The sequence below is a fragment of the Salmo salar genome, chromosome 10, assembly GCF_965601325.2.
Source record: "Salmo salar chromosome 10, fSalSal1, whole genome shotgun sequence".
Classification (NCBI taxonomy): domain Eukaryota; kingdom Metazoa; phylum Chordata; class Actinopteri; order Salmoniformes; family Salmonidae; genus Salmo; species Salmo salar.
In genome coordinates, this window is record NC_138300.1 from 117629086 (window position 1) to 117652847 (window position 23762).

Sequence of the window (23762 nt, forward strand, 5' to 3'; positions counted from 1 at the left end):
CCAGATAATTAGTCATTTGTTGTCACCACAATACATGTTTAACATGAGATGACACCCAACACCTTCTTAATAAAAAAGAAACAGAAATAATGAATTTTCAACAACCATAAATAATATTGGAATTTAACAGAATGCTTTTCTTCACATATCAGTTTTTTTTAAAGTTAGTGCGACTCATTCAGGAGGATTTTCGGTGCGGGGTTCAATACATTTTTAATGAGGCATTTGTATACATTAACAACAATTTGATACCTGTTGTTTTTATGTAACATACTGATTGATTGGTATACATGTGATACAGTGTAGCCGTTCGTCCTAAGAAAATATTGTATATTTCCACTAACAAGTAGAAGAATGTGTGGGATTTAGTTGTCACGGTGACCGTGTACAGTAAACCGTGTATTTTCCTCTCCGCTGTCTTCACCTGAAACAACACGCTGCGGATGATGCTGTGGCAGGCAACAAGCTTGAGTGAGGCATGATGCTTTTCTACTATGCGGTAGGTAGCTAATGCACTCACTTAATAATTGCATAGGAAGTATATTGATAACCTAGCTATTGTTAGTTTTACCCAAACCAAACGGTAACGAAGACGTTAACTAGCTAGCCTAGCTAACGTTAACGTGCCACTGGCTGGTGTGTGTTGTGTTTTGTTCTTTCACAGGGGACGAGGGTGTGTGTGTGTGTGTGTGTGTGTGTGTGTGTGTGTGTGTGAGCTGATCAAATCAAATGTGTCACATACACATATTTAGAAGATGTTTTTTTTGCGGGTGTAGCGAAATGCTTATGTTCCTGATGTTGATCAAATCCTGACCTGAATGAATAAAACGTCAGCATTATTTTTGCTATCTTGAATTGTTGGCTAAACCAATTAAACCTAGTTATCACGATATTAATGCATTTTAACGTTACCTGTTGTTGTTTTGTTTGTTTTGGATTTAATACACGTTTTTGTTGTAGAAGTTTATTTTTGCTTCGTTCATTGGTCAATGAAACCAAACCACGACGGGTGATGATGTCACAGGAAAACGTCTGTCAGATTGTAATTCATTTAGCTGGCCTCTGACTTTCTGGAGAGTGTGTCTCATCTTTTTGAATGTACAACGCTGCTAAATGAGATCAGGCCAGCAAGTTTTAAGTGACGGTGTGAATTTCTGTGCAGTCAGATTGAATTACAGTCTGGTTGACTGGCTGCAGCATTCCAAGGAGAGGTATTTTGGAAATCTGCCCTCAAACCACTATGGAAATTGATATTGCAACTGTAAAAAAAAAGTGTGTTCTGCTGGGTTTACCTGACTCATGTTTATTATGCTTTTTAGAAGCAGACTTCACAATCATAACCTATGTGTGACTATTTCAGAAAACTATATTCATGATACCAACAGTTCCATGGGCAACAATACGAAGACACAGACGTAGAAACCGTTCTAAAAGGACATGCATCTACGATGTATCCTCTCTACAACAGGCAATATGAGGGTTAGTATGATCTTGACACTGAGATTATGGCATGAGATTCATGCATGTTTATGAAAGCTTGCAGTGAGTGAGATTACCCTGATGTGCATTAAAAATTAGATCAATTATCCTGCCGTTCCACAGGATTTACAGGGGATGACAATGAGATGAGGGACAGCATTCATAGAAGAACATGTCACAGCTCTTTCAGCTACTCATCTTTTGATGATGAAGAGGAGGAGGAGTTGGAGGATGAAGAACAGGTGAAGGCACCTGTGGAGGAGGAGTGTTCCCACAAGAGTGAAGGTAAGATAGAATCCAAGTACAGGAAGGCACATAGCACCGACCATAGCTTGGTTGTTCATTTTCACTGTCAAAGGTAGAGCTGTAAGAAATGTTTAAGTCTATTGTATCATTAAAGTTTCAAAGAACAATGAAATCACTGAATTAACTACATGGTTTGGAAATTAGTTAAACTAAACCAATGGAACTTGTAGTTAAACTAGTCGTGAAGCTACAGGTATTGTAACTGCTTCCCAAACTGCTCACCATATTGGCTAAAACCCAAACCTCTTCCCACACAGATGTGTCACGTGTTTCTCCACTACCCAGAACCACCCAGGTGGTATTTGAGATCCAGTCGGGAAGGGCTGTGCCTCGCCTCAGGGAGCCCCGACACCTGTATGGTGTGTCTGGACATGTGTCCCAAACACTGCCACGCTGGCCCCACGAGTGGGAGGTCATCCCGGGGGAAATTCAGCATATTGGTGAGAGTACTACAGACTTAAGAAAAATGGGAGGTCTCAAGAGATGTATAATCATTTAGAGGAAAGCTAGACTTTAGACCAGAGTCCATATCACATTACAAGAGCACTTCTTGTACTGACAAGAGATTCAGGAAAAGCTCTCTTGTAACGGATGTCGTAAGGATGGGACCAAGGTGCAGCAGGAACGTGTATACTCATCTTCTTTATTTAATAAAAGAAGGAAAAACGTATACGAAACAACAAACGAAACTAAGACGGGAAACAACTACCCACCAACCCCCATAGCACAAACACCCCTATACATAGGACCTTCAAATCAGAGGCAACGAGGAACAGCTGCCTCCAATTGAAGGTCAATCAACAAACCCTAAACATAGAAGTAGAAAAACTAGACTGAACATAGAAAAACACTAACCTAGAACATAGACCAAAAACCCCGGAACACTCTAAACAAACACCCCTCTTACATAATAACATAGCCCAACAAACCCCCGAAACACTGTAAACAAACACCCCTCTTACATAATAACATAGCCCAACAAACCCCGAAACACTGTAAACAAACACCCCTCTTACATAATAACATAGCCCAACAAACCCCGAAACACTCTAAACAAACACCCCTCTTACATAATAACATAGCCCAACAAACCCCGAAACACTCTAAACAAACACCCCTCTTACATAAGAACATAGCCCAACAAACCCCGAAACACTCTAAACAAACACCCCCTGCCACGTCCTGACCAAACTACAATAACAAATAACCCCTATACTGGTCAGGACATGACATCTCTCAATCTTAGATCCAAAGAGCACGTTTTTTATTTATATTTTTTACAAGCAAAGCAGCACTCTCTATTTTGTCTTCTCTTTTCCCTCTATCTTTTGTCTGTTGTCAGAGTGGGTTCCTCCCTTCCCAGAGCCGCTGTGTGCTCAGATGAACACCAGCGAGTGGCTGAGACCGGAGTCTGAAGAGGAAGGCACCGTTGTGTATGACACACAGAGAGGTAACTCAAATAAAATAAAATGTCCACTCTGTCAATCACTGAGCTCTACCACAGACCTGCCTGGGTCCAAGTAGAAGGCTGTTTGTCTTGTTTGGAGCTCCAGATGGGCGGCGGTGGGGGGGTACTCTACTGATTCCATTTCTCCAGTCAATATAAATCAAGTGCACATGGAAAGAAACAAATGCTATTTGCACCCAGTTTTGCTCATCCCCAGGACACTTCATGTGTCTCTTTGTTTTAAATGTCTGTGCAGATAAAGATAACTACTTCCTGGGTTCTCGTGTGGGGGGCCGTCGCTCCTCCCTGACCGCTGCTGCTGTGTCTCTCTCTGGCCCTGATGACATCACTCTGCTGTTCGAGGGACGCTTCGAGAGTGGCAACCTGCTGAAAGCAACAAGGGTGTGAGTACAGAGCATCCATAAGTATTGTAAACCATTGAAAGTTACGAGTGAATGAATGTTCACTCACCAATAACTTATTTTCTGTGTTGTGTGATCCGATTTCAATCCTCGCATGTTGTCACACATCCTAGTTCTGAGTGAATGAATGTCCCCAGTCATTTTCATTCTGTATAATCTTATTTCATTTAATTCCAGTGGTGAATTTGATTATGAGCTCTCCCTGCGGACGGACCTGTACACAGAGAAGCACACTCAGTGGTTTTACTTCCGGGTGAGGAACACGAGGGCGGGGGTTCGTTACCGCTTCACCATCACCAACCTGCTGAAGGTAGGTAGTTACTACCATTTTTACTGGGACTCTTTTCCCTCACGTCTATTCTCTTCTCTTTTTCTGTAGTAAAGTATTTTACAATATTTTCATGTGACACACAGTAGCTTAACAATTAATAAATAATAATAATGAATAGATGTTGATTTGAAGGTGACCAGTCTGTATGAAGATGGGCAGCTGCCACTGCTCTACTCTGAGGAGGAGGCCCGGATCCAGGGGGTGGGCTGGCACCGCGTGGGCCAACAGGTCTCTTACCAACGTAACGGACGGCAGCATGCCAACCAGCCCTGCTACTCCCTCTCCTGGACCTTTTGCTTCCCTTATGACCAGGTAAAGGGCAAGAACCGCAGTGCTCAACTCTTATCCTCTTGTCTTGTGTAAATCAATGAAACGGTGCTTGGAGCCAACAATCAATCACATCATTAAATGAAAAGGGCCAGCACTGACTTTAATCCTTTGTCCACATTCTGATTGTACCCACAGTTTCAGAAATATGTCTACGCATGGTATTAAAATATGTCTCATATCCGTCCACTGTGTCCGCATTGTGAATACATTTCCTGCTCCGTCCCTGTATGCAAATGATTTGACAAGTATTATTTCAAAATAATATGGATGTATTTATTTACATTTTTCATATTGATGCCATAAGTCAATAGTGCCACCTGTCAATGATTTTAGAAGGAGGGATAATAACTATTTAAATGGTTTGTCCAGATCTGTTTACACTTGTAAGATATCCAGACATAATGCCTGTCTGACTACCTCCGGAGGTGGTCAGGAAGATCAGATCACAATCAGATCACAATGCATCTTTTAATCGTCTACACGTGTCTAAAAATGTGGGCACAATCAGAATGTGGACAAGATCAGAACAAAGGATGCATGTTAGAATCAGGTATAAATGGTGCTTTTGTTGTCATTTTCTTTGGCTTATTTAAGCAACATGTTACAATATATCAATATATATTACACTTCTTTTCAAATACACAATATAATGCGTTGTATTTACAATACAGTGAAGTTGTTATTATTGTTGTCTTGATCAGGACACCTGTTACCTGGCCCACTGCTTCCCTTACACCTACTCCAACCTGTGGGCCCACCTGTCCGAGATCGAGCGGGACCCCCACCGCTCGCGGTTCTGTAAGGTGCGGACTCTGTGCCGGTCGCTGGCGGGGAACCTGGTTCCGGTGCTGACGGTGACCAACCCATCCCACCGTGAGGACAGGATTCACAAGCCTGCTGTGGTGCTGACCGCCCGGATACACCCCGGGGAGACCAACAGGTAGAGACCAATGGGTAGAGACCCAACGGGTAGAGACCCAACGGGTAGAGACGGGTAGAGACCCAACGGGTAGAGACCCAACGGGTAGAGATGGGTAGAGACCCAACGGGTAGAGACCCAACGGGTAGAGACCAACGGGTAGAGACCCAACGGGTAGAGACCCAACGGGTAGAGACGGGTAGAGACCCAACGGGTAGAGACCAACGGGTAGAGACCCAACGGGTAGAGACGGGTAGAGACCCAACGGGTAGAGACCCAACGGGTAGAGACCAACAGGTAGAGACCCAACGGGTAGAGACCCAACGGGTAGAGACCAACAGGTAGAGACCCAACGGATAGAGACCCAACGGATAGAGACCCAACGGGTAGAGACGGGTAGAGACCCAACGGGTAGAGACGGGTAGAGACCCAACGGGTAGAGACCCAACGGGTAGAGATGGGTAGAGACCCAACGGGTAGAGACGGGTAGAGACCCAACGGGTAGAGACGGGTAGAGACCCAACGGGTAGAGACCCAATGGGTAGAGACCCAACGGGTAGAGACCAACGGGTAGAGAGCCAACGGGTAGAGACCAACGGGTAGAGACCCAACGGGTAGAGACCAACGGGTAGAGACCCAACGGGTAGAGACCCAACGGGTAGAGACCCAACGGGTAGAGACCAACAGGTAGAGACCCAACGGGTAGAGACCAACGGGTAGAGACCCAACGGGTAGAGACCAACGGGTAGAGACCCAACGGGTAGAGACCAACGGGTAGAGACCAAAGGGTAGAGACCAACGGGTAGAGACCACCAACAGGTAGAGACCCAACGGGTAGAGACCCAACGGGTAGAGACGGGTAGAGACCCAACGGGTAGAGACGGGTAGAGACCCAACGGGTAGAGACCAACGGGTAGAGACCAACGGGTAGAGACCCAACGGGTAGAGACCAACGGGTAGAGACCAAAGGGTAGAGACCAACGGGTAGAGACCACCAACAGGTAGAGACCCAACGGGTAGAGACCCAACGGGTAGAGACCAACGGGTAGAGACCCAACGGGTAGAGACCAACGGGTAGAGACCCAACGGGTAGAGACCAACGGGTAGAGACCCAACGGGTAGAGACCCAACGGGTAGAGACCAACGGGTAGAGACCCAACGGGTAGAGACCAACGGGTAGAGACCCAACGGGTAGAGCCCAACGGGTAGAGACCAAAGGGTAGAGACCAACGGGTAGAGACCACCAACAGGTAGAGACCCAACGGGTAGAGACCCAACGGGTAGAGACGGGTAGAGACCCAACGGGTAGAGACCAACGGGTAGAGACTCAACAGGTAGAGACCCAACGGGTAGAGACCCAACGGGTAGAGACGGGTAGAGACCCAACGGGTAGAGACCACCAACAGGTAGAGACCCAACGGGTAGAGACCCAACGGGTAGAGACGGGTAGAGACCCAACGGGTAGAGACGGGTAGAGACTAACGGGTAGAGACCAACGGGTAGAGACCCAACGGGTAGAGACCCAACAGGTAGAGACCCAACGGGTAGAGACCACCAACAGGTAGAGACCCAACGGGTAGAGACCCAACGGGTAGAGACGGGTAGAGACCCAACGGGTAGAGACGGGTAGAGACCAACGGGTAGAGACCAACGGGTAGAGACCCAACGGGTAGAGACCCAACGTGTAGAGACGGGTAGAGACCCAACGGGTAGAGACGGGTAGAGACCAACGGGTAGAGACCAACGGGTAGAGACCCAACGGGTAGAGACCAACGGGTAGAGACCACCAACAGGTAGAGACCCAACGGGTAGAGACCCAACGGGTAGAGACGGGTAGAGACCCAACGGGTAGAGACCAACGGGTAGAGACTCAACAGGTAGAGACCAACAGGTAGAGACCCAACGGGTAGAGACCAACGGGTAGAGACCCAACGGGTAGAGACCAACAGGTAGAGACCAAAGGGTAGAGACCAACGGGTAGAGACCACCAACAGGTAGAGACCCAACGGGTAGAGACGGGTAGAGACCCAACGGGTAGAGACGGGTAGAGACCCAACGGGTAGAGACCAACGGGTAGAGACCAACGGGTAGAGACGGGTAGAGACGGGTAGAGACCCAACGGGTAGAGACGGGTAGAGACCCAACGGGTAGAGACCAACGGGTAGAGACCAACGGGTAGAGACGGGTAGAGACGGGTAGAGACCCAACGGGTAGAGACGGGTAGAGACCCAACGGGTAGAGACCAACAGGTAGAGACCAACGGGTAGAGACGGGTAGAGACGGGTAGAGACCCAACGGGTAGAGACCAACGGGTAGAGACCAACGGGTAGAGACCCAACGGGTAGAGACCAACGGGTAGAGACCAACGGGTAGAGACCACCAACAGGTAGAGACCCAACGGGTAGAGACCCAACGGGTAGAGACGGGTAGAGACCCAACGGGTAGAGACGGGTAGAGACTAACGGGTAGAGACCAACGGGTAGAGACCCAACGGGTAGAGACCCAACGGGTAGACACCAACGGGTAGAGACCACCAACAGGTAGAGACCCAACGGGTAGAGACCCAACGGGTAGAGACCCAACGGGTAGAGACGGGTAGAGACCAACGGGTAGAGACCAACGGGTAGAGACCCAACGGGTAGAGACCAACGGGTAGAGACCACCAACAGGTAGAGACCCAACGGGTAGAGACCCAACGGGTAGAGACGGGTAGAGACCCAACGGGTAGAGACCAACGGGTAGAGACTCAACAGGTAGAGACCAACGGGTAGAGACCCAACGGGTAGAGACCAACGGGTAGAGACCACCAACAGGTAGAGACCCAACGGGTAGAGACGGGTAGAGACCCAACGGGTAGAGACGGGTAGAGACCCAACGGGTAGAGACCAACGGGTAGAGACCAACGGGTAGAGACGGGTAGAGACGGGTAGAGACCCAACGGGTAGAGACGGGTAGCGACCCAACGGGTAGAGACCAACGGGTAGAGACCAACGGGTAGAGACGGGTAGAGACGGGTAGAGACCCAACGGGTAGAGACGGGTAGAGACCCAACGGGTAGAGACCAACAGGTAGAGACCAACGGGTAGAGACGGGTAGAGACGGGTAGAGACCCAACGGGTAGAGACCCAACGGGTAGAGACCAACGGGTAGAGACCAACGGGTAGAGACCCAACGGGTAGAGACCAACGGGTAGAGACCAACGGGTAGAGACCACCAACAGGTAGAGACCCAACGGGTAGAGACCCAACGGGTAGAGACGGGTAGAGACCCAACGGGTAGAGACGGGTAGAGACTAACGGGTAGAGACCAACGGGTAGAGACCCAACGGGTAGAGACCCAACGGGTAGACACCAACGGGTAGAGACCACCAACAGGTAGAGACCCAACGGGTAGAGACCCAACGGGTAGAGACCAACGGGTAGAGACCCAACGGGTAGAGACCAACAGGTAGAGACCAAAGGGTAGAGACCAACGGGTAGAGACCACCAACAGGTAGAGACCCAACGGGTAGAGACGGGTAGAGACCCAACGGGTAGAGACGGGTAGAGACCCAACGGGTAGAGACCAACGGGTAGAGACCAACGGGTAGAGACGGGTAGAGACGGGTAGAGACCCAACGGGTAGAGACGGGTAGAGACCCAACGGGTAGAGACCAACGGGTAGAGACCAACGGGTAGAGACGGGTAGAGACGGGTAGAGACCCAACGGGTAGAGACGGGTAGAGACCCAACGGGTAGAGACCAACAGGTAGAGACCAACGGGTAGAGACGGGTAGAGACGGGTAGAGACCCAACGGGTAGAGACCAACGGGTAGAGACCAACGGGTAGAGACCCAACGGGTAGAGACCAACGGGTAGAGACCAACGGGTAGAGACCACCAACAGGTAGAGACCCAACGGGTAGAGACCCAACGGGTAGAGACGGGTAGAGACCCAACGGGTAGAGACGGGTAGAGACTAACGGGTAGAGACCAACGGGTAGAGACCCAACGGGTAGAGACCCAACGGGTAGACACCAACGGGTAGAGACCACCAACAGGTAGAGACCCAACGGGTAGAGACCCAACGGGTAGAGACCCAACGGGTAGAGACGGGTAGAGACCAACGGGTAGAGACCAACGGGTAGAGACCCAACGGGTAGAGACCAACGGGTAGAGACCACCAACAGGTAGAGACCCAACGGGTAGAGACCCAACGGGTAGAGACGGGTAGAGACCCAACGGGTAGAGACCAACGGGTAGAGACTCAACAGGTAGAGACCAACGGGTAGAGACCCAACGGGTAGAGACCAACGGGTAGAGACCACCAACAGGTAGAGACCCAACGGGTAGAGACGGGTAGAGACCCAACGGGTAGAGACGGGTAGAGACCCAACGGGTAGAGACCAACGGGTAGAGACCAACGGGTAGAGACGGGTAGAGACGGGTAGAGACCCAACGGGTAGAGACGGGTAGAGACCCAACGGGTAGAGACCAACGGGTAGAGACCAACGGGTAGAGACGGGTAGAGACGGGTAGAGACCCAACGGGTAGAGACGGGTAGAGACCCAACGGGTAGAGACCAACAGGTAGAGACCAACGGGTAGAGACGGGTAGAGACGGGTAGAGACCCAACGGGTAGAGACCCAACGGGTAGAGACCAACGGGTAGAGACCAACGGGTAGAGACCCAACGGGTAGAGACCAACGGGTAGAGACCAACGGGTAGAGACCACCAACAGGTAGAGACCCAACGGGTAGAGACCCAACGGGTAGAGACGGGTAGAGACCCAACGGGTAGAGACGGGTAGAGACTAACGGGTAGAGACCAACGGGTAGAGACCCAACGGGTAGAGACCCAACGGGTAGACACCAACGGGTAGAGACCACCAACAGGTAGAGACCCAACGGGTAGAGACCCAACGGGTAGAGACCCAACGGGTAGAGACGGGTAGAGACCAACGGGTAGAGACCAACGGGTAGAGACCCAACGGGTAGAGACCAACGGGTAGAGACCACCAACAGGTAGAGACCCAACGGGTAGAGACCCAACGGGTAGAGACGGGTAGAGACCCAACGGGTAGAGACCAACGGGTAGAGACTCAACAGGTAGAGACCAACGGGTAGAGACCCAACGGGTAGAGACCAACGGGTAGAGACCCAACGGGTAGAGACCAACGGGTAGAGACCCAACGGGTAGAGACCAATGGGTAGAGACCCAACGGGTAGAGACCCAACGGGTAGAGACCAACGGGTAGAGACCCAACGGGTAGAGACCAACGGGTAGAGACCCAACGGGTAGAGACCCAACGGGTAGAGACCAACGGGTAGAGACCCAACGGGTAGAGACCAACGGGTAGAGACCAACGGGTAGAGACCCAACGGGTAGAGACCCAACGGGTAGAGACCAAAGGGTAGAGACCAACGGGTAGAGACCACCAACAGGTAGAGACCCAACGGGTAGAGACCCAACGGGTAGAGACGGGTAGAGACCCAACGGGTAGAGACGGGTAGAGACCAACGGGTAGAGACCAACGGGTAGAGACCCAACGGGTAGAGACCAACAGGTAGAGACCCAACGGGTAGAGACCAACGGGTAGAGACCACCAACAGGTAGAGACCCAACGGGTAGAGACCCAACGGGTAGAGACGGGTAGAGACCCAACGGGTAGAGACCAACGGGTAGAGACTCAACAGGTAGAGACCAACGGGTAGAGACCCAACGGGTAGAGACCAACGGGTAGAGACCCAACGGGTAGAGACCAACGGGTAGAGACCCAACGGGTAGAGACCAACAGGTAGAGACCCAACGGGTAGAGACCAACGGGTAGAGACCCAACGGGTAGAGACCAACGGGTAGAGACCCAACGGGTAGAGACCAACGGGTAGAGACCCAACGGGTAGAGACCAACAGGTAGAGACCCAACGGGTAGAGACCAACGGGTAGAGACCACCAACAGGTAGAGACCCAACGGGTAGAGACCCAACGGGTAGAGACGGGTAGAGACCCAACGGGTAGAGACCAACGGGTAGAGACTCAACAGGTAGAGACCCAACGGGTAGAGACCCAACGGGTAGAGACCAACGGGTAGAGACCCAACGGGTAGAGACCAACGGGTAGAGACCCAACGGGTAGAGACCCAACGGGTAGAGCATTGAATGTGTCTGAAATAGCACTCTATTCTGTATATCAGTGCTATTCAACTCTTACCCTATGAGGTCTGGAGCCTGCTGGTTTTCTGTTCTACCTGATAGTTAATTGCACCCACCTGGTCTCCCAGGTCTAATTCAGTCCCTGATTAGAGGGGAACAATGAAAATGCAGTGGAACTAGCTTCCAGGTCCAGAGTTGAGGTTGAGGTCTCTGTATAGTGCACTGCTTTTGACCAAATTCAGATTCCTGATTTCTTTATTGCCACACAATCTAAGTTGTGTTATTTTCATCCCATAAAGCATGGTAGGATAACTCTGATAGAGTGCCATACTATACATCAAATATACAACTGACCAACAGCTCCTGGGTGATGAGGGGTATCCTGAACTTCCTGCTGGGAGACTCTCCAGACGCGGCGCTGCTCCGAGATGCCTTCGTCTTCAAGCTGGTGCCCATGCTGAACCCGGACGGGGTTATAGTAGGTAACTACCGCTGCTCGCTGACCGGACGTGACCTCAACCGCAACTACAAGTCCATCCTCAGAGACTCCTTCCCTACCGTGTGGGCCACGCACACCATGGTCCAGAGGTACCAATCAACCAATCAATCAGTTAACCAATCAGTCAGACAATTTGATCAAACAATAATACCACATATGTTCTCCAGACTGTGTGAGGAACGAAAGGTGCTGCTGTACTGTGATCTCCATGGACACAGCCGTAAACACAATGTCTTCACCTACGGCTGTGAGAACCCCCGGTCCGCTGACAGACGCCCTCACGAACGAGTCTTCCCTCTGATGCTCAGCAAGAATTGCCCTGACATGGTTCATTACTCTTCCTCTCTCATTGTTTTCGTCAAGACGAGGTTCCGTATCCACAAAGTGTCTCAGAGTATGAGTGCTGATCTAGAATCAGGCCCCCCACTGTCCATGTAATCTTATTCATTCTGATCTAAATGGCTAATCTGATCATAGAGCTGCTGTCCTACTCTGAGACACTTTATGAATACAGCCCCAGTTCAGATGAAATGGCTGAGATAAGATCACACAGTTTAAACAGAATTTAGAATGTTGGCTGTTGGGGTTTTCCAAGATTCAGCTAATCTTCTGTGTCCTCAGTTCTCGTTCGGGAGCTGTAAGTTCAAGGTACAGCGCAGTAAAGAGGGAACAGGCAGAGTGTCTCTGTGGAGGCTGGGGGTCCTCAACTCCTTCACCCTGGAGACATCGTTCTGTGGCTCCAACATCGGTAAGGATATTCACATCGCTGCATCTCTACCATGTCTCTCTAGCAGAAGAGAGAGTGACAGAGACAGTGGAGCTAGATGTTTCTACCAAACGTTAGTTACATGAATGGAAAGGAAACATTTGATAGACGTATTATCACTAAAGTACTTTACTTCATTCAGAGTGAACTCCACCTGTCTCAGGGTTTACAAGTCAGATTCAGTCAGACCAAAGATGTTCACTTTTGGTTTAATTCCAGGTAAGAGGAAGGGGACCCATTTCAGCACTCAGGATCTAGAGATGTTGGGGGCTCAGTTCTGTGACACACTACTGGACTACTGTGACCCGGACCGGACAAAGGTAGGACCAGAACCGGACACAACTGTCTGTAGTCCTGCCGATATCTGCTTGTCCACAGTGTAAGCACAGTAGCTATACTGAAACAGACCTCACTGGTGTGTTGTTTCTGCAGTACAGCGCGTGTTTGAGAGAGCTACAGGAGATTATGAGACAGGAGGCAGGTCTGCCAATAGACAACGAGCCTACAGATACCTCGCTGACCGACCACGAGGCCAGCACCAGTGGATCCAACAGCTCCCAGACGGACGGACCTCCTACTCACCTCCAGGCCTTCAACAAGGTAGTAACAGTAGTAGTAACTGTTAGTAACAGTAGTATTACTGTATCTGGGTAGGAGTTTTGAGGTGACTAATAACCCACCGGTCTGTCTGTATTCTCTCTATAACACAGATGACGTCCCGTAAGAAGCTGAAGTCCAAGAAGGAGAGGAACAGATCTCCCCTGGTCAGAGCCAGGGAGAGAGAGGAAAATGGGGTGAGTATCATCATTGGGATGTTTGTGTCATTCTCTCTCTCAATATGGACTGTCAGATCTGTCCTTTAGAAGTGAGGATCCGTTTCCTTTGTTAGTTCATCTTAGTAAGCTTGATTTTTGCTGTCCTTTCACGTTACAGGATAATGGTGTCAAAAAGACGTTGAAGAAAAGCAAATATGTACTGAAGCCTGTAAGTCCCATGCTTTAAACATCATAGGCAATGAAAATGAAGAGGAACTCCCAAGTATAGTGCGTTTGGAAGTATTCACACCCCTTCCCTTTTTCCACATTTTGTTACGTTACAGCCTTATTCTAAACTTTCCTCATCAATCTGCACACAATACCCCATAATGACATCACAATACCCCATAATGACATCACAATACCCCATAATGACATCACAATACCCCATAATGACATCACAATACCCCACAATGACATCACAATACCCCATAATGACAAAGCAAAAACAGGTTTGTAGAAATTCCTTATTTACATAAGTATTCAGACCCTTTGCTATGAGACTAGAAATTGAGCTCAGGTGCATCCTGTTTCCATTGATCATCCTTGAGATGTTTCTACAACTGGACTGGAGTCCACCTGTGGTAAATTCAATTGATTGGACATGATTTGGAAAGGCACACACCTGTCTATATAAGGTCCCTCAGTTGACAGTGCATGCCAGAGCAAAAACCAAGCCATGAGGTTGAAGAAATTGTCAGTAGAGCTCTGAGACAGGCTTGTGTCGAGGCACAGATCTGGGGAAGGGTACCAAAAATGTCTGCAGCATCAGGCCTTTATGTTAGAGTGGCCAGACAGAAAGCCACTCCTCAGTAAAAAACACATGACAGCCCGCTTGGTTTGAAACAAGATTCTCTGATCTGATGAAACCAAGATTGAACTCTTTGGCCTGAATGCCAAGCGTCACGTCTGGAGGAAACCTTGCACAATCCCTACGGTGAAGCATGGTGGTGGCAGCATCATGCTGTGGGGATGTTTTTCAGAGGCAGGGACTGAGAGACTAGTCAGGATCGAGGGAAAGATAAACGGAGCAAAGTACAGAGAGATCCTTGATGAAAACCTGCTCCAGAGCGCTGAAGACCTCAGACCGGGACGAAGGTTCACCTTCCCGCAGGACAACGACCCCAAGCACACAGCCAAGACAATGCAGGGGTGACTTCGGGACAAGTCTCTGAATGTTCTTGAGTGACCCAGCCAAAGCCCGGACTTAAACCCGATCCAACATCTCTGGGGAGACCTGAAAATAGCTGTACAGCATCGCTCCCCATCCAACTTGACAGAGCTGAGAGGATCTCCAGAGAAGAATGGGAGAAACTCCCAAAATACAGGCATGCCAAGCTTGTAGTGTCATACCCAAGAAGACTCGAGGCTGTAATCGCTACCAAATGTGCTTCAACAAAGTACTGAGTAAAGGGTCTGAATACTTAAGTAAATGTGATATTTCAGTTTTGTATATTATTTTTTGCAAAAAAATCTAAAAAAAAACGTTTTTTGCTTTGTCATTATGGGGTGTTGTGTGTTCATTGATCAGGGAAAAAAACTATTTAATCAATTTTAGAATAAGGCTGTAACGTAAAAAAAATGTGGTAAAAGTCAAGGGGTTTGAATACTTCTGAATGCACTGTACATATTGATAAATCTGCACACCTGAACATGTGTATAGCATGGATGGAAAATGTTAGGACAAAAGCCGTAATCAGCTAACCACTTGGGACCATTAGCACCTGTTAGTGTGACTGACATGGAGCTAGCAAATCCTTCTCCTCTGCCAGCCTACACTTACCATGACCCTTACCCTGACCCTTACCCTTACCCTGACCCTTACCATGACCCTTACCCTGACCCTGACCCTGACCCTGACTCTTACCCTGACCCTTACCCTGACCCTTACCCTGACCCTGACCCTGACCCTTACCATGACGCTTACCCTGACCCTTACCCTGACCCTTACCCTGACCCTGACCCTGACCCTGCTCACCAATCTGATGAAAAGGAAAGCATGTCAGGTGAAACAGGAGCTGGTGGATAGAATTAAGAGAGAGGGCTACGCTCTTAGAAAAAAAGGTGCCATCTAGAACCCTTTGAAGAACCCTTTTTAGTTCCAGGTAGAACCCTTTTGGTTCCATATAGAACCCTTTTTAGTTCCAGGTAGAACCCTTTTGGTTCCATATAGAACCCTTTTTAGTTCCAGGTAGAACCCGTTTGGTTCCATGTAGAACCCTTTTTAGTTCCAGGTAGAACCCTTTTGGTTCCACGTAGAACTCTTTTTAGTTCCAGGTAGAACCCCTTTGGTTCCATGTAGAACCCTTTCCACAGAGGATTTTAGATGGAACTCAAAAGGGTTCTACCTGGAACCCCTCAAAATATCCTCCCACTGCCTTTTTTTCTAAGAGTGTAGAGAGTGTGGTGTCACGTTCACTCCCTCTCTTGCACAAAAATATTTACACAACCATTGACTGGTGTCTCCACTAAGGTTCTGTTAACATTTTTTGTGCAGTCAAGTTCATCAGAAATTATCTGTTGTATTAGCTATAACCATTGTGTCAAATGTGTTGTACATCAGTTGTAGAATTTGAGTGTGTATGGGGCCTCTGTTTGTGTTCCAGTTAAAGGCTCCTCCAGCAGTGCCCAGGAGGGAACCTCCAAAATGGAGGGAGAGACAGCTGGTCCCCCCTGAGCCCAGTCCTCCAGATAAGAAGGCAGTCTATCGTTCCTTCTGAACGGAGAGAAAGACTGTTACACTGGTTATATTTTTCATCATTCTCTTACCCCCCTCAAGTGGTGTAGGAGAATACTGCGTTCCCACATTCACACTCACAACATGATATTCATTTGAATCACTGAATGTCTGTTTTCTCCTGTTGTGCATGTAACTAAGCATTCCTCTTAAGCATGTGTTTATTTCTGCGTCCCTCAGTTATTCCTTTATCATGATGATACATGTTCAGAGCATGTATCACCGTCCTCCCTGCGTGTTTCCTCCAGGTATCTGTCCTATACCTTGTCTTTGACACCAAGAAGCCGGCCATGACATCGAAGGTAGAACTCTCATTGACAAGTCAAAGCCGACAACACTTTGTTTTACACTACAGTACGTAATTTGAAGGATTGGCTTGTCTTGGTTTCGATTTTACAGTCGGAGTACCTGCAGCACCTGATGGCTGATTATGTGAGGAGCAGGATGCAGTTGACCCTCAATGGTAGAGTAGGTCTTCTCAAGATCTTCTCTTCTGTTCTCTCTTCTCTTCTCTTCTGCTCTCTTCTCTTCTTCTGTTCTCCTCTCTTCTCCTCTCCTCTCCTCTCATCTCCTCTCTTCTCCTCTCATCTCCTCTCTTCTCCTCTCATCTCCTCTCTTCTCATCTCCTCTCTTCTTCTCTCTTTTCCTCTCTTCTTCTCTCTTTTCCTCTCTTCTTCTCTCTTTTCCTCTCTTCCTCTTTTTTTTGCTTCTCTTCTCTGCCTTCAATACTTCTCTCTGTAACACCACATACCTGCCTCTCATTACTAATCTGTATCCATCCATCCCATCTTGTCCATGTTGCACTGTAGGCTATGACTGGGGTCCTTGCCAGTGCCCCCAGGCCATCCGCCTGCCACACTCACAGCTGCCCCGGGACAACAGAGACGGGGGGCGACTACCCGGCCTGGCTAACCTGCCTGCAGGAGACAAGTCCATCAGAAGGCTCTCCCCAGTCCAGTGTAAGCAGAGAGTGGTAGACAGCATGTTGGTACTGTTAGTGTTAATGTCCCCAGTCCAGTGGAAGTAGAGAGTGGTAGACAGCATGTTGGTACTGTTAGTGTTAATGTCCCCAGTCCAGTGGAAGTAGAGGGTGGTAGACAGCATGTTGGTACTGTTAGTGTTAATGTCCCCAGTCCAGTGGAAGTAGAGAGTGGTAGACAGCATGTTGGTACTGTTAGTGTTAATGTCCCCAGTCCAGTGGAAGTAGAGAGTGGTAGACAGCATGTTGGTACTGTTAGTGTTAATGTCCCCAGTCCAGTGTAAGTAGAGGGTGGTAGACAGCATGTTGGTACTGTTAGTGTTAATGTCCCCAGTCCAGTGGAAGTAGAGAGTGGTAGACAGCATGTTGGTACTGTTAGTGTTAATGTCCCCAGTCCAGTGGAAGTAGAGAGTGGTAGACAGCATGTTGTTACTGGTACTGTTAGTGTTAATGTCCCCAGTCCAGTGGAAGTAGAGAGTGGTAGACAGCATGTTGGTACTGTTAGTGTTAATGTCCCCAGTCCAGTGGAAGTAGAGAGTGGTAGATGGAACTGTTACAGCCATTGAATCAAAATGACTAGAAAGGGCATTGCAATTGAATTCGAAGCGTACCAGTCAAATTGCCATTGTCTGAGATGTTGTTGTCGTTTATAGGAATTGTCATTTCTGCTCTCTTTGACATACTGTATGTGAAAAGCATTCTATTTCTTCTAAATTCATATCTCTCTCTCAACAGGGAGAGGATCCACATCCTACACTGCCCCATCCAGCCTGCAACTCCCACCCAACAGGTAAAGACACATAGTTACCCACTGATATACATAAATATGGATTCGTAGATGCACAAATGGTGACGTACCTACAGTAAACTTACAATAGTAGACATTATAGATGTGTGTGTGTGTGTGTGTGTGTGTGTGTGTGTGTGTGTGTGTGTGTGTGTGTGTGTGTGTGTGTGTGTGTGTGTGTGTGTGTGTGTATGTGTAGTCAGGGGAAGTGCAGCACAGCTCAGGGACACCAGTGTAAGTGCCGGCTGTGGTACGGTCTAGGTCTGAAGGAGGACAGAGCTGGGAGGACAACAACAGGACTCAGGAAGACCAAGGATATCAGTGACAGCCACTAGAAAATACATGGCCTTTATTCTCCACAGACAGACCTCACACAGTAACCCTAGCTCTACCTGTCCAAGATCACTCATTAAACGTGCTGTCATTTGTGTGTTGTAATCATGTTTACAAGCTTTATCTGTTGTTGTCTTGTTTAATTTCACCCAGTTTAGTATCTTAAAGGATTACCTCAAATAGACAGTCAAATATCCACCAACAAACGCCTGTTTGATATGTTACTCCTCTCACATTAAGATACTCTTAGAGTACTCTAGTACAATACACTCTCCAAGAGTCAGTCGTACAAAGAGGTAAACCTACAGTTGGACAGACACCAGATTGTCCCCATAGTCCTAACAAAAACGGCTAACACAACAAAGGCTGTTATCCGTACACACATTGTCACACAAGATAAAACATAGATGGCGGTTGTCCAAGGTGAGTGAAGAGTTAGGAGGTACAGGTACATTACAGGAGGCTGAGGATGAAACAAACTGACATTTATTAACACAGCTGTACACATTTCATCAACAGTATATTCACTACCATGTTGTGACATGCAGGGTTGGGGTCAATTCCATTTCAATTGAGGAAATAAGCATGAAAATCCGATTCCAATTCTCCCTTTGTTTTTCACTTAATTTTACTTCCTGAATATTTCCTAAATTAAAATTGAATTGATCCCAACCCTGGTGACATGCCAAACCATTTTTCCTTAGGATGGATGTATTGAATCTCTGTTCGTAGATTCCCTCCACTGCCTCCGGTTCCTGTAAGGGAGTTTGTCTCTGAGCCCGAGGAGCTACCCAGCATGTCAGCAGGGATGGAATGGCTGTTTCTGCGACCACCCTGCCCCATATTCACCCACCTGGGGACCGACTCAGACTCAGGAGCCTGTTTCCAAAGGTGAGTGGCATTTCATTAGCCTGATCCCAGATCTGTTTGTGTTCCAAAAGTAACTTCAGCATACAAAACAACTGACTCAAACGAAAAGTTTAAATTGATTAATCAAATTAATGTAATGAAATTTCAATCAAATTCCTGTCTGAACACAACAGAATTTTAATTCCAGTTTACAATATATAAATAGTCAGTACAGAATACTGTTAGTGCCTGACAATTGTCACGCCCTGACCTGAGAGAGCCTTTTCTATGTCTCTATTTAGGTTGGTCAAGGTGTGATTTGGGTGGGCATTCTATGTCCTTTTTTCTATGCTTTGTATTTCTTTGTTTTGGCCTGGTGTGGCTCTCAATCAGGGACAGCTGTACATCGTTGTCGCTGATTGGGAGTCATACTTAGGCAGCCTGTTTTCCTTTGGGGTTTGTGGGTAGTTAATATCTGTTTAGTGTGTTAGGATACCTGACAGGACTGTTTGGCTGTCATTTGTTTTTTCTTTGTGAAGTGTCTTTTTCATCCAAAATAAAAGATGAACAAATTCCACGCTGCACCTTGGTCCTCTTCTTCCAAAGACAGTCGTTACAACAATAAAACAAGTTTAACATTAAAACAATAAAATGTTACCCCCTTTTTATCCTATATACAGCACATGTCATTCTGATCCGGCAAGAATGAAACACAAAAAGAAGAAGCGGAAAGTAACTGAAGAAATTAAAAGAAACAGATCGGTACATCATCAACACAACAAGACCACATCAGGAACCTCACCGATGAATGTGAGCTAATGTACTGCATTGCAATGTAATACTATGTACTGTATCAATATTCATATTCAGACCGTATGAAGTTATTTTAATTAAGTGTTAAAAACATCACACAATAATTACAGTTGAAGTTGGAAGTTTACATACACTTAGGTTGAAGTCATTAAAACTAGTTGACTGTGCCTTTAAACAGCTTGGGAAATTACAGAAAATTGTGTTATGGCTTTAGAAGCTTCTGATAGGCTAATTGACATCATTTGAGTCAATTGGAGGTGTACCTGTGGATTTATTTCAAGGCCTACCTTCAAACTCAGTGCCTCTTTGCTTGACATCATGGGAAAATCAAAAGAAATCAGCCAAGACCTCCACAAGTCTGGTTCATCCATGGGAGCAATTTCCAAACTCCTGAAAGTACCACATTCATCTGTACAAACAATAGTACGCAAGTATAAACACCATGGGATCACGCAGCCGTCATACCGCTCAGGAAGGAGACACGTTCTGTCTCCTTGAGATGAATGTACTTTGGTGCGAAAAGTGCAAATCAATCCCAGAACAACAGCAAAGGACCTTGTGAAGATGCTGGAGGATACAGGTACAAAAGTATCTATATCCACAGTAAAACGAGTCCAATATCGATATAACCTGAAAGGCCGCTCAGCAAGGAAGAAGCCACTGCTCCAAAACCGCCATAAAATAAGCCAGTTACGGTTGGTAACTACACATTGGGACAAAGATCGTACTTTTTGGCAAAATGTCCTCTGGTCTGATGAAACAAAAATGGAACTCTTTGGCCATAATGACCATTGTTGTGTTTGGGGGAACAAGGGGAGGCTTGCAAGCCGAAGAACACCATCCCAACCGTGAAGCACGGCAGCATCATGTTGTAGGGGTGCTTTGCTGCAGGAGGGACTGGTGCACTTCACAAAATAGATGGCATCATGAGGCAGGAAAATTATGTGGATATATTGAAGCAACATCTCAAGACATCAGTCAGGTTAAAGCTTGGTAGTAAAGCTTGGTAGCAAATGGGTCTTCCAAATGGACAATGACCTCAAGCATACTTCCAAAGTTGTGGCAAAATGGCTTAAGGACAACAAAGTCAAGGTATTGGAGTGGCCATCACAAAGCCCTGACCTCAATCCCATAGACAATTTGTGGGCAAAACTGAAAAAGTGTGTGCGAGCAAGGAGGCCTACAAACCTGACTCAGTTACACCAGCTCTATCAGGAGGAATGGGCCAAAATTCACCCAACTTATTGTGGGAAGCTTGTGGAAGGCTACCTGAAACATTTGACCGAAGTTAAACAATTTAAAGGCAATACTACCAAATACTAATTGAGTGTATGTAAACTTCTGACCCACTGGGAATGTGATGAAAGAAGTAAAAGCTAAAATAAATCCTTCTCCCTACTCTTATTCTGACATTTCACATTCTTAAAATAAAGTTGTGATCTTCCCTGACAGGGAACTTTTATTAGGATTAAATGTCAGGAATTGTGAACAATGGAGTTTAAATGTATTTGGCTAAGGTGTATGTAAACTTCAACTGTATATGATACCAAGTTTTCTTATTGATCAATTGTTATTACTGGACTACGATATAAAGCTCATGATAGGATTTTCACATACAGTGAAGTAGAAACATACTGTAGACGCAAAGATCCTCTGTTGTCCACAAAAAAAGCACTCAATTCACAAGAGTAGAAAGAAAGGTTTTTAACAAGATTCCCCTACCCCTAAATAGCAACCAGGCTGTTGTCTATTCTCTTGTGACAGATGATACATAAATATACCATACGTTATTTGTGTAGCTGGCCAGCACACACACAATATTTATTTACAGAATATTCCACTGCTTGGTCTATCATTTATTTACCATTATTTTACCAGGTAAGTTGATTGAGAACACATTCTCATTTACAGCAACAACCTGGGGAATAGTTACAGGGGATGAATGATGAAATTGTGAGCTGGGGATGATTAAGTGGCCATGATGGTATGAGGGACAGGTTGGGAATTTATCCAGGACACCAGGGTTAACATCTCTACTCTTACAATATGTGCCATGGGATCTTTAGTGACCACAGAGAGTCAGGACACCTGTTTAACGTCCCCTCCGAAAGACAGCACCCTACACAGGGCAGTGTCACTGCCTTGGGGCATTGGGATATTTTCTTAGACCTGAGGAAAGAGTGCTTCCTACTGGCCCTCCAACACCACTTCCAGAAGCATCTGGTCTCCCATCCAGCGACCAACCAGGACCAACCCTGCTTAGCTTCTGAAGTAAGCCAGCAGTGGTATGCAGGGTGGCATGCTGGTATCCTGAGTACCAGTCAGTTTAGAGAACATTCCACTGCTTGGTTTATCCTGAGTACCAGTCTGTTTAGAGAACATTCCACTGCTTGGTCTTTCCTGGGTACCAGTCTGTTTAGAGAACATTCCACTGCTTGGTCTATCCTGAGTACCAGTCTGTTTAGAGAACATTCCACTGCTTGGTCTATCCTGAGTACCAGTCTGTTTAGAGAACATTCCACTGCTTGGTCTATCCTGAGTACCAGTCAGTTTAGAGAACATTCCACTGCTTGGTCTATCCTGAGTACCAGTCTGTTTAGAGAACATTCCACTGCTTGGTCTATCCTGAGTACCAGTCTGTTTAGAGAACATTCCACTGCTTGGTCTATCCTGAGTACCAGTCTGTTTAGAGAACATTCCACTGCTTGGTCGATCCTGGGTACCAGTCTGTTTAGAGAACATTCCACTGCTTGGTCTATCCTGAGTACCAGTCTGTTTAGAGAACATTCCACTGCTTGGTCTATCCTGGGTACCAGTCTGTTTAGAGAACATTCCACTGCTTGTACTCAGTGTCATATGCCAACAAGTTTAGCGTGACAGGAGTGGTAAGGAGTGGAATGATAGCTAAACAGACTGGTACCCAGACTAGAGATTAGCCTTAGCCCCATGCCAAAGCAAAGCCAGCTCCCCTGGTGGCCAGTGTGTGAGGTCTACATGGTCTCTGTGGTGACGCTGACGACCTGCGGCTGCACTCTGTTCCTGTTGCAGTTAAACAGCCAGGCACCCCTGTAGTGGCGGTTCCTCTCAGACAGCAGCACGTGCAGCACCGTGTTAACACAGGGGTGGAGGTACTGAAGCATGCTGCAGACGAAGTGTAAATCTCCCAGGACTGGCCGTGGCGATGGAGACGTACACACACAGCTCCAAGATGTGCCTAATGAAGAAGTGTCATCAGAATAGTTATTCACTATTTAGGGCCCTATGGGCCCTGGTCAAATGTAGTGCACTATATTGGGAATAAGATGCCATTTAAGAAAAGGATGCAAAAATAATTTCCTAATGGAAAAATGAAGTCATCATCATCATCATCATCATCATCATACCCGTGCAGCCAGAAGACAAGAGAAGGCTCCGGCTGCCAGGAAGACCATGAGGGAGGCTCGCCGCATGCTGTTGGGTGCTAGCTACAGACATAACAGGGCTCTTATGGAGGAAGCAGGCCAGGCGGGTGTAGTTGAAAGCGATCAACAGCATGGGGACAAAGAAGTAGAGAATGTACTGGCTCAGGACCACCTGTTGGATTGTAATGTTTGAGGGTTTTCATTCATTGGGCACCATTTTGTTTTAGAAAATTAAATAACAGTACAATGCAATTTTTTTTATTATACACTGCTCAAAAAAATAAAGGGAACACTTAAACAACACAATGTAACTCCAAGTCAATCACACTTCTGTGAAATCAAACTGTCCACTTAGGAAGCAACACTGATTGACAATAAATTTCACATGCTGTTGTGCAAATGGAATAGACAACAGGTGGA

At 47.2% G+C, this 23762-nt stretch overlaps 1 protein-coding gene across 1 annotated transcript; it reads left to right on the top strand.

The window, feature by feature from the left end:
* Positions 1-320: 320 nt before the first annotated feature.
* Positions 321-23762, top strand: LOC106561672 (cytosolic carboxypeptidase 2). Its single transcript, XM_082957418.1, has 22 exons — positions 321-499; positions 1361-1479; positions 1603-1764; positions 2043-2225; positions 3128-3235; positions 3489-3636; positions 3832-3964; positions 4118-4297; positions 5017-5255; positions 11724-11951; positions 12030-12189; positions 12484-12610; positions 12848-12948; positions 13061-13228; positions 13339-13422; positions 13562-13612; positions 16050-16482; positions 16580-16643; positions 16990-17139; positions 17895-17949; positions 18146-19170; positions 19809-23762. Exons 2-17 carry the CDS (start codon positions 1449-1451, stop codon positions 16161-16163), a joined length of 2217 nt encoding a protein of 738 aa, XP_082813544.1. The 5' UTR covers positions 321-499; positions 1361-1448; the 3' UTR covers positions 16164-16482; positions 16580-16643; positions 16990-17139; positions 17895-17949; positions 18146-19170; positions 19809-23762.

What these genes read in the sequence shown, in the direction of transcription:
- LOC106561672 (XM_082957418.1), top strand. Translation starts at nt 1,449, where the DNA reads ATGTATCCTCTCTACAACAGGCAATATGAGG. An exon ending in CTACAACAGGCAATATGAGG is followed by an intron (nt 1,480 to 1,602) that starts GTTAGTATGATC and finishes GCCGTTCCACAG; the next exon opens with GATTTACAGGGGATGACAAT. An exon ending in CACCCCGGGGAGACCAACAG is followed by an intron (nt 5,256 to 11,723) that starts GTAGAGACCAAT and finishes ACTGACCAACAG; the next exon opens with CTCCTGGGTGATGAGGGGTA.